Below are 12,225 nucleotides of genomic sequence, written 5' to 3'. Positions count from 1 at the left end.
CTAGAGTCTGCAGTCTTTTGTATTTGTCTGGTTCATTGCCCTAGAAGGGTTCTGGGCAATTGCATTCTGGGCAATTGCGATTGTTCTTATCCTTGGTTTTGTTGCCTTTTTAAATAAGTTTTCTTTGGAATAGGGTTGATAGAAGCCAAAGCCCAAATGAAGATGTTCTGTTGAACAGAACAGTTACTTGTGGAGTGTGTGGATGTAGTTCAGAGTGCGAGGCCATAGAATGGACAAAGGGGAGTGAGAAGTTTTCCCGTCAAACCCTCTAGCCAGATTGACACTGACAAACACTGGTACCTATTACCTTTTACAAAACCACTGAGGCAACTGCCATTTAACTGTAATCCAGCTCTAATGATGTGGTCTCATGGCCTTTGGATCGTGACTATAGGCCCACGAGGATGGAACATGCACCCAACAGCCTGCTCCCTCTGACATAACACCGTCATCTGCCAGACTGTTACGTAAAAAGCCCCACACCCTCCTCTGGATGAGGTGAGTCCACGTTAACCATCCTGACTTGGGACTGATGGAAAGCTAGTCAATAACTGAGGACCATGAGAAAAAAAAGAGGGTCAATATTCTGCACTTGTTTATGTTGGTCGGAAATGTTGTCTGAACTGAATGCAGTCTGATGTCCATTCGCACAGAACCCATCTCACCCCCGATACTGGTATTCAGATGTCCAATCAACTAACATGATGGAGCTATCTTTCCTCTTTGTGTTGGTCTTCACTGTTCAGATTTGTGTGTCCATATTCATTGAGAGTTTATGGTTCACACCACCCTGAATGACTGTGTTGTGTCCAGCTGTGCTTTTTTGTTGTTGTACCTGTTATTTCACTTATTTCTTAAAAATTCTCAGACATGTAATTTTATATTAAACTAGGCAAGCAAGTTACGAATAATTTCTTATTTCCAATGACGACCTTGGAACAGTGGGTTAACTGCCTGTTCAGGGGAAGAACAACAGACTTGTACCTTGTCAGCTCGGGGATTTGAACCTGCATCCTTTTTAGTTACTAGTCCAACACTCTAACTAGGCTACCCTGCCACCCCTGTAAAGGATGTGGTGTGAGGAGAGACAAGGATTGTATTCCCCCAAATCATAGGAATGCACATTGTGTCTGTCCCTCTTTCACCCACGTTGGAATGATGGTGAATACTTTGGAATACGAACATCACAATGGCTCACTCTACTGTGCCACAGGCACTGAATTAGTGGCACAAATGATGCAGCTCCTGGAGTACCAGCCCAGCTGTGAAATTAAACACGTTCACGTGTTTTTCTCTCTCTCCATTTTGCTCTAAAGCTAGCTCGTTTTCCCTCTCTCCATTTCGCTCTAAAGCTAGCTTGTTTTCCCTCTCTCCATTTCGCTCTAAAGCTAGCTTGTTTTCCCTCTCTCCATTTCGCTCTAAAGCTAGCTTGTTTTCCCTCTCTCCATTTCGCTCTAAAGCTAGCTTGTTTTCCCTCTCTCCATTTCGCTCTAAAGCTAGCTTGTTTTCCCTCTCTCCATTTCGCTCTAAAGCTAGCTTGTTTTCCCTCTCTCCATTTCGCTCTAAAGCTAGCTTGTTTTCCCTCTCTCCACAGAAAACTAGGGCTCCTAACATGAAATGTATTCCACGAGGCATTGGTATGACATCATGCAGCATTTCAAACCCAGCCCATTTCACTGCTACATATTTGAGAGTCTACATAACTGCTGAATCAAAGCCACGGGAAACGGGAACATAAACTCAATCAGTGTTTGTGATGAAAGTGTGTAGTTTGAACATCTGGCTTGGATAAGAGTAGAATGTTAGTTCAGCTTAACACTTTCACCATTGAGTTGAGTCATAGAAATCCCACCGCCCCTCTGTCTTCTTCTCTCTTTTCTCTTCGTCTCTTTCTTACTCTTTCGATCTCTCCCCATCTGTCTCAGTCAGTGACCGACACCTCTAAAAAAAGGTTTGCATTGGCATTCCTGCTGCAACATCTCAGCCCTACACATACCATTGGAATGCATGGCCTTCCGTTGTCAGGTGCTTAGGAGCCCTAATGGCTATACAGAGGCTCCCATCTCAGTTACCCACTGTCAACTTTTAGTCACCATAGCCATGCTGCAACTGCTGTAGATACAGCTCAACTGTAACTGTAGCCTCCAACTGTAACTCACCACAGTGTATCTCCAGTGTCTGGGGGTCATGTGGTTGGTCTCAATGTTCTCTCCCCAGATGCAGGCTTTGCATGCTATGATGCTATCAGACTATCCACAAACACACATATTTGTATGAAAGATAAGCCCAGTGGCCCCTGGGAAATGAGTTTATTGGTTTCCAGATATATCCAGAGGCATGTACTGTATGGGTCATGTCCGGCTCTTCTGAGTAGAAGCACAAAGAAGGTTCTTTAGTAGAACCCTGGAATCAGCTGTTCTCCTCTCATTCCCTCTCTGGGCTAATGATATCACTAACCCTAAATCCACTGTGCCATTGATTAAACCTTATCCACAGCAAATACCCTCCATGAACAAGACCACAACTGTCCTCTGAACTGATGCTGGATTCATCAAAACACCAAGACATTATTTATAAAAAACGTATATGTCTCCTGAGTGGTGCAGTGGTCTTAGGCACTGCATCACAGTGCTAGCTGCGCCACTAGAGATTCCGGGTTTGAGTCCAGGCTCTGTCGCAGCCGACCGGGAGACCCATGGGGCGGCGAACAATTTCCCTAGAGCTGTCTGGGTTAGGGGAGAGTTTGGCCGGCCGGGATGTCCTTATGCCATCGCGCACTAGCAAATCCTGTGGCGGGCTGGGCACAGTGCATGCTGACAGGGTCACCAGGTGCACAGTGTTTCCTTCGACACATTGGTGCGGCTGGCTTCTGGGTTAAGTGGGTATGTGTCAAGAAGCAGTGCGGCTTGGTTGGCTTGTGTTTCTCCAGTGCCTGGGGGTCATGTGGTTGGTCTCAATGTTCTCTCAGGTCTTGACCTTCGTCTCTCCTGAGTTTCTACGGGAGTTGCAGCGATGAGTCAAGACTGTAACTACCAATTGGATACCACAAAATTGGGGAGAAAAAGGGATAAAAGTAACAATTTAAAAAATAATAATAATAATAATTTAAACTCCTCAATATAGAGACAATGTTAACTGACCGTGAAACATTAAAGTAGTATTCTGACAACATGGAACTTGACTTCCAACCTCTTTATGTCTGTACAGCCAGAGAGCAGTAGTTTAGAAAAGTGGTTGAAAAGGGGGGATAATGGGGACAGATATGGGACAGGGATCAGATATGGGACAGGGATCATGGGGGCAGATATGGGACAGGGATCATGGGGGCAGATATGGGACAGGGATCATGGGGGCAGATATGGGACAGGGATCATGGGGGCAGATATGGCACAGGGATCATGGGGGCAGATATGGGACAGGGATCATGGGGGCAGATATGGGACAGGGATCATGGGGGCAGATATGGGACAGGGATCATGGGGGCAGATATGGGACAGGGATCATGGGGGCAGATATGGCACAGGGATCATGGGGGCAGATATGGGACAGGGATCAGATATGGGACAGGGATCATGGGGGCAGATATGGCACAGGGATCATGGGGGCAGATATGGGACAGGGATCATGGGGGCAGATATGGGACAGGGATCATGGGGGCAGATATGGCACAGGGATCATGGGGGCAGATATGGCACAGGGATCGTGGGGGCAGATATGGGACACATTATTTTAAAATCAGTACCACCAGCTCCTACAAAACACCAGGCCGTACACACACAACTGAATCACCATGGCAACCATCTACAGCTGATTATGTTCCCGAGTTTGGCAGAAATGTTCCAATGTTGTGTTCCAATACCTTATGCCGACCATTCCTTGGCAAATTCACATAGCAGTGCCGGTGGCACACAAGTGTCAACTATGTAGCAGGTTAGTGTGATTGGTGGAGTGTGGTCTGGAATGGAGGAGGATATAGGGAGGACTTATGGCAACATCCCTGTGCTATTCTCAAAGTGAAACCCAAGAGCTGAGCAGGAATGGGAAACGTTCTACTCATGTAAGGGTTTTATTTCAAACAATTTCACAAGATTGATCTAAATAGTTGATAGTTAGTTGAACATCTAATAACCATTTGCAAGGAGACTACAAATAAAGTAACTAAATAGCCTACAATTAAAGGCATAGTAAAAGCACAATACATGTGTCTCTGTTTCAGATTAAGATGAATCTTAATGTGCCTTTCTAATGTGCCGTGCGCATGTTCCTTTCCATCCTTCTGGTTAGTCTGGCATAGTATTCCCCCAGTTTACACTGTGCCAAAGAGCTTATGTTTTACCGTCTCAGTGCCCAGATGAGCCACTATGGAGTTCTGGAGAAGTCATCATGCAGACTGAACCAACACCAGTCCCACCAGTCTCATCTTCAAACCATAACATCACCAGGCAATTATCATCTATATTAACAGACTTAAGAGTGTGGTTTGGATCTGATAGCTGAAGCTTCCACTCACACCTTCCCAACATGAGGAAAAGAGAGGTACCCGTATAAACAGAAATACCCACCACACACACCGTATGACAGTTTCCACCACCTAAGGGGCGTCATCTTGTGGATGTAATTTTACTCCCTGCTGAGTCACATTCCCATATCTCTCTTTCACTTACATCCATTCATTCTTCCCACCCATCCTGCTGGCTAATAGTATAAACAGGATGCATCTCCACAGGAGAAGCAGGAAACAAACACAGGATGAACTTCCTTCTCCTATTAAACTTCTGGAAACACAGATGAAAAGCTCCCAAACACACTGCGAAGATCAAATTGAGATAAAAAAAAAAAGGTTTAATCTGAGTAAATCTGCCCGATGGACCTACATCTGAAATGAGCAGAAAATGTTTTAGAAGGAGTGAGCGTTCCATCCCTTCAGAGTGTGTGCTGACACACACACACACACACACACACACACACACACACACACACACACACACACACACACACACACACACACACACACACACACACACACACACACACACACACACACACACACACACACACACACACACACACACACACACACACACACACACACACACACACACACACACACACACACACACACACTGTTCTCAGGATGTAGTTCATCATTATGTTTAATGGCAACTTCCCCCATTGTGTCGGCTAGCTACACCCGCAACTTTTTAACAGCCCTAAACTCCTAAAAGCTCATAGCTGCCTCATGCCACACCATAATAACAAAAGTATTACAGAACTCACTTGTGAAAAAGCCATATGTAATTTAAGATAATTTAAACTACATTATGGAACATTTTATTAGCATGTTCATCTCTCGGGGGAAAGTTTAAGTTAAGAATTCATGTTGCACAGCATGTTGCACATGCTCATAAACACTCCCATGGCTAGCTATACCTGGGTCATCTATACCTGGGTCAGTCAGGCTTAGGTTAATTGAGGTACCATGCTTAAAGTTAGTTTACTAGAGTTATGTATAGTTCAAGATTGAGCATGTAAGACACATAACTTTTGAGCCATGAAGCAGAGAGGTGTAAAGAGATGTACTACTCACTGTGTAGGAACAGAGCACAGAGAACCAGGGATAGAGTCAACCCTCGCCAGGACCCATTCATTCTTCTCATGGACACAGCCATCCTCCAGTCCTTTGTGAGTGCTGCCGGTGTCTGTGTGTGTTTCCCTGTAGGAGTGTGTGAGAGAGTAAGAGAGAGCTAAGTGAGTGTTTGAGCGCTGGGGGAGCCTGTGTGTGTTTCCTGTGAATGCTCGCAGAGTGTGACAGACTGTCAGGATAAAGGGTGGCTTGTGTTCCGCTGGTTTTATATGGCCCCTCTCCTTTGCCCTCCCTCTCTCCCCCCCCCCCCTCTCTCTCCCTCTCTCTTCCCCACTCTCTCACCCTCTCTCTCCCACTCCCTCCTTCTTTTGCCACACCCCTTTTCTTACTGGTTGGGTTTAACCCCTCTTAAGGCAGCTGGTCCTCCTCGTTTGGGTACGTAAGAACGAGCGCGTGTAAGAACCCGAGTTAGTGAGTGAGCAGGGCATACTGTAGTAGGTTTGTGTGAGTGCAATGGTAATATAATGCTGGTGTGACTTGCGTATCGAGCCATCTGTCTCTCTGAGGCATACATCATTAGTACACATTTGCTGAAAACGAAGTAAATTCACATCAGGCTTTACGATACCACAAGTGAACTAGCACCACAGCTGTATATTTGGAGTTGACCCCAACCATGACTCGCTATCCCCCTGAGTACCTAATTGAGACATACCAGTCCCGGGCAGCCTGCTGGCTCTGGCTCGTCTGATAGGCTGAGAGAGGTTCTGCTTTGAAGATGCAGCTGGTCAACAAGAAGCGCTGCCCCCGGTCTCATCTGCCTACCTGCTTCATATTGTGCTGCATAGCTGAGAGGCCTGTAAAAGTGCATGGCGTCACACACATTGCAGTGCTATGCTGTGCTGTGCCTGGGCTTTGGTGTGTCCCTGGACTGGTGAGTCAGAATTATATGGGGCGGCAGGGTAGCCTAGTGGTTAGAGCAGTGGACTAGCAACTGGAAGGTTGCAAGTTCAAATCCCCGAGCTGACAAGGCATAAATCTGTCGTTCTGGCTCTGACCAGGCATTTAACCCACTGTTCCTAGGCCTTCATTGAAAATAAGAATTTGTTCTTAACTGACTTGCCTAGTTAAATAAAGGTAAAAAAATAAATAAATACTGGGATGAGTCATCCACTGAACCCCCCTCACACATACACACACACACACCAGGTACATCTGCTCACACTACACACAGCTGCTCACACTTGATGCCACTGGGATGAATAGCTGCCATTTTACAGACTACCGACCAATTATGCTATTCTGTGTGTTTTTTTTTTTTGCACTGATCTTAACTTTTTTTGTACATAATGTTTCTGCCATCGTTTCCTATGACTGAAAAGATCTGCTGGACATCAGAACAATGATCACTAACCTCGATTTTGATGAATAATTTTACTTCAATGACTCACCCCAGACCAGGCCCTAATCGCCGACACCCTACCATAGACCAGGCCCTCTGAAGAGGAAAAGATGAGACAGCCTATAGGGAGGAGGTCAGAGACCTTGCAGTGACAACAACCTCTCCCTCAACGTCACTGTGACAAAGTACTTGATCGTGGACTACAGGAAAACAGACACATCATTAAGGATCTATCATGGTCCAAACACATCAACACAGTCGTGAAGAGGGCACGACCACACCTCTTCACCCTTAGGAGGCTGAAAATATTTGGCCCTCAGATCCTCAAAAAGTTATACCGCTGCACCAACGAGAGCATCCTGACTGGCTGCATCCCCATTTGGTATGGGAACTGCTTGGCATCTGACCGCAAGGTGCTACAGAGCATAGAGCCTACGAGCTCCCTGCCATCCACAACCTCTATACCAGGCGGTGTCAGAGGAAGCCACCCAAGTTGAAGACTGCTCTCTCTGCTACCGCACAGCTAGTCTGGAACCAACAGGTCCCTGAACAGCTTCTAACCCCAAGCCATAAAACTTCTAAACAAACACACACACTGCTGCTAGTCACTTTACTCTTCCTATACAGTATGTACAGTATATAGCTACCTCAATTACCTCGTACACCTGCACATCGACTCGGTACTTGTACTCTGTATATAACCATGTTATTTTTACTCTTTATTTTTGTTCATTATACACTGTGTCACTATTTTTATTTATTTTTAATCTAGTCTTTAACTCTGCATTGTTGGAAAATGACCCGTAAGTAAGCGTTTCACTGTTAGTCTATACCCATTGTCCCACTCACAGAAATCATAAAACCATATTCACACACACATGCCATACGCACACACTCACTGAAATCTATGGGATTATAATGATGACAGAACAACGTGAGTTTTGGGGTTGCAAGTACAATTCGCAAATGTGTAATTACATTTTGCAAGCTTGTATCATGATGTGTATAAGATGTAACAACAGTTGCAAACTTGTAACAGGACATTTCAATACATTCAATTAGATTTGCAAGCATAATTTATTTTCATAATTATTGCAAGTCCATTTACGACTATGAATATTTAGCTGTGAATCAAAAATACACTTGGAGTTCTGCTTTTGGAGTTCTGTCACTGTTGTCTCATTGTAGAAAGTTTTGTGCATTTGTAGAAAGAGATTTGAAAGTCAAATTTTGACTTGTGCTCTGGGTCCACCTTTGACGGGGCGGCAGGTAGCCTATTGGTTATAGCATTGGACTAGTAACCGGAAGGTTGAAAGATCAAATCCCCAAGCTGACGAGGTAAAGATCTCTTGTTCTGCCCTGAGCAAGGCAGTTAACCCACTGTTCCTAGGCTGTTATTGAAAATAAGAATTTGTTCTTAACTGACTTGCCTAGTTAAATAAATAAAATACTCCTGACCAATGAGATCCCTCTGCCAAAACAACAGCCATCTAACAGTTCTGGATTGTTCCCTCAATTACATTTCAGAAAGTAGCCTACCACATGAGCAAGAAAGGAGGAATAACTTTAACCAAAATAATATAATATTTGATTGATGGAACAATCCAGCCAATGGTTAGGTGGCTGTGGTTTTGGTGAAGGGAACTGATTAGTCAGGAGTAAAAGGTCCTGCCCGCAGAGTGCAAATCAAATATTTACTTGCATATCTCTTTCTATAAATTGACAAAACCTTCTAAAATGAGACAACTGTGACAGAACTCAGAGAGTGTGCAGATTCAAAATCTGCAAGTGTATTTTTGATTCACAGCAGAATATACAGTGGTTCCTCATTTAAACGTTGCTCCATACTGCAGCACACCTTGCGGGCTGCTGCAGAATTCTATGGCACGTTATTTAATTGTCAGCCATTGTTACCATTAATGCTAGCTGGTGTTAGTTTGACCACCAGAGGGATTCTTTGAGAGGCATTTGATAGCCTTCAATAGTGGCTGTACTAGAGAATTTAAAACCTTTTTTGTAAGAACATAGTATATGGGATTGATTTTAAGAAATTTTGATTAATTAATTAGATTAATATTATGGTGTTTCTATTCCAAGAAAAATGAAAAACAAAACCCTCAGGGTTTCAGTTAGGATGGAACAGAAAAAAATGGAGCTGTACAATGTGACGGTCGGGAGTAGGCTACAGTACTAAGAGCATAACATTCTAACTTCAATATGCTTTTTAAATAAATAAGACCTACACCACTTTTAACAGCACATTACTCAACACTAGTTAGACTCATGTCGCCTACAGTATACTGAAATATGTTTTTTTCAATGACATGACTCCATCAGTAGTAACATTTAGAGGATTCTTCGTTAGGGCAAATCTGATCTGTGAGAATATCTAAGGGGATTTTATATAATTCTAAATTAATTAATACAAGTCATTATAAAAATAATAACTTGTTTCAAAAAATTATAAAACATTTAAAATGCATATGTATTCACCCCCTTTGCTATGAGGCCCCTAAATAAGATCTGGTGCCTTCAGCAGTCACATATTTAGTTGAATAATGTCCACCTGTGTGCAATCTAACTGCCACGTGATCTGTCACATGATCTCAGTATATATGCACTTGTTCTGAAAGGCCCCAGAGTCTGCAGCACCACTAAGCAAAGGGCACCACCAAGCAAGCGGCACCATGAAGACCAAGGAGCCCTCCAAACAGGTCAGGGACAAAGTTGTGTAGAAGTACAGATCAGGGTTGGGTTATAAAACAATATCTAAAACTTTGAACATCCCACAAAGCACCATTTAAATCCATTATGAAAAAATGGAACGAATATGGCACCACAATAAACCTGCCAAGAGAGGGCCGCCCACCAACACTCACGGACCAGGCAAGGAGGGCATTAGTCAGAGAGGCAACAAAGAGACCAAAGATAACCCTGAAGGAGCTGCAAAGCTCTGTCCACAGGGCCACTTTAAGCCATAAACTCCACTGAGTGGCCATAAAAAAGTCATTGCTTGAAGAAAAAAATAAGCAAACACATTTGGTGTTTGCCAAAAGGCATGAGCGAGGAAAAAGGCCATTCTTGAACATGGGGTGAGACATTCTCACTAATTTGTAAATAATGCCAGTTTGTTATTAAGAATGATTTATTTCTGTTTTTAGAGGGAGATAAACCAAAAGCCGCCTCAAGTGTCTGCCGGTGGCGGCCAGCAAAGGTATCAAACCAGCATCTGTAGCGACGCAGTTTGCACTGCGATGCAGTGTCTTAGCCACTCGGGAGGTCCCATCCACAAAGTTTGTAATGCTGATCAATTGCCTTGCACAATGTATCAAAATACAAAGAGGTGTTGGTAAGCATATATTGTCCTGCTAATAGCCCATAATGGGCTGTTATTGTACTGTACATGGTGTCCAGGTCAGGATAATCAAAACATTTCTTTATTAACTTCTTAGTGCTAGGCCCCTTTTTTCTCCACTTCCTGTCTGAATGACATGCCCAAAGTAAACTGCCTGTAGTAAACTGCCTGTAGGCCCTGAAGCCAGGATATGCATATAATTGGTATAATTGGAAAGAAAACACTTTCATAACACCAGATCTGAATAGCCTATTCAAGGAAACGTATCTTCCACTCCTGGATCAAATCAAGAACAATCTGCAAACCTGGATCTCCCTCCCAATTAGCTTAGTAGGAATAATTAATGTCATCCGTATGAACATCCTGAACTATTTCTTTCAGATGCTCCCATGCTATCGCCCAGTTTCCTTTTTCAAAACAACTAACCAAAGCATCGGCAAATTTATATGAGGCAATAAATAACCTAGGATCAAGTTCTACACTCTATCAAAACCTGAATCTAAGGGTGGTCTTGCCCTTCCCTCCCTTCAATTGTACTACTGGTCTGCCCAAATCCGCAACATGCTAACATGGAACACAAACAGACATGAGTCAACGTGGATTCAGATAGAAGCCCAATACTGTGGTTCATTGCCCCTAAGCTCAATTATATTCATTAATAACTTTAGTGAAGTGGGCAACATAGCCAAAAACCTTTGTTTTGAATAATTTTGCACTCCCAATTTTTCAGTTTTTGATTTGTTAAAAAAGTTTGAAATATCCAATAAATGTTGTTCCACTTCATGATTGTGTCCCACTTGTTGTTGATTCTTCACAAAAAAATACAGTTTTATATCTTTATGTTTGAAGCCTGAAATGTGGCAAAAGGTCGCAAAGTTCAAGGGGGCAGAATACTTTCGCAAGGCACTGTATGTATATTGGGATCCAGCAGTTGTGTTTTCTCTCTCTCTCTCTCTTTGTGAATGTGCTGTTGTTGCTGGGTGTTCACACATAGATGTGCACCAGCCTAGCAGAGAGAAAGGCAGGAGGCATCTGGAAGCAGTGCAGCCACACTGGTGTTTTCTTGGGGATTGCCTGCAAAATTGCTTGCCAAACAATCGGACCAGATGGGGCTGAATCAAGTCCCTGTGCATGTTTCCTTTCTTTTGAGACTGACTGGGATTTGGTCATCTGATCCCTTTACGAACCCCCTCTTCAAGTCCCCCTGACCCCCACCCCACCCCTCCACGGATCCTCTCTCATTATCTGGAAATGGCAATGCATGGTAGGGGTGGGGGGGTTGTGCATCCTTCACTGTCTAATACTGACCAGACTGGGTCGCACACAAGCACACTCCCGAGCACACATACAGATGTAGTATCTTCATTTAATCACCTTTTTGCTGCCGAGAATATTCCTACGCTGCAAGAAATGCCAATGAGCTTCATGATTGAGATAAATTCAAGTGAAAACCTGCACTAAGACACGGTTATCTTAACAGTATTGCACATTTCATGTAGCCTACTTTTGTCCAGCTAATAGCCTAACCACCGATCAAGCAACATTATGGACTAAAATGTTCAAATCCTGTTGCTGCAGGATTATTTTGTTCCGACAATGCTGATCAAATTAACATCCCACACCTGTAAATGCACACACTCCCGAGCACACACACACCCGAGCAGGCACACACACATAATACACACACACAACCCTTCCCCCAGCCAGGAGCACTCAACACTTAACTTGTGGATCGTTTTGGTGGGGCTGCTGAGAGGGGCAAAGGGTTATGGGGATTTATCTTTACTAGGCTACTGACCTAGTGAGGTGGAGGACTACTGATAGGACTGGATACTAGACATCCTACCTTGGATACTAGACTTGATCAGAGTTTTCAATGGACAA

General features: G+C 43.8%; 1 protein-coding gene across 1 annotated transcript in view; it reads right to left on the bottom strand.

The window, feature by feature from the left end:
• LOC124032169 overlaps positions 1-5,811 on the bottom strand; it is a 40,092-nt gene extending 34,281 nt beyond the window's left edge. The window contains exon 1 of the mRNA XM_046344334.1: positions 5,588-5,811. Coding sequence (XP_046200290.1) covers positions 5,588-5,669 — 82 coding nt within the window. The 5' untranslated portion in view covers positions 5,670-5,811. The remainder of the gene's footprint in view (positions 1-5,587) is intronic.
• Positions 5,812-12,225: the final 6,414 nt, after the last annotated feature.

Source organism: Oncorhynchus gorbuscha, linkage group LG03, assembly GCF_021184085.1.
Source record: "Oncorhynchus gorbuscha isolate QuinsamMale2020 ecotype Even-year linkage group LG03, OgorEven_v1.0, whole genome shotgun sequence".
In the NCBI taxonomy this organism is placed as follows: Eukaryota; Metazoa; Chordata; class Actinopteri; order Salmoniformes; family Salmonidae; genus Oncorhynchus; species Oncorhynchus gorbuscha.
Note: the sequence above shows the minus strand (reverse complement) of the source record. Positions and strands in the feature narration are given on the sequence as shown.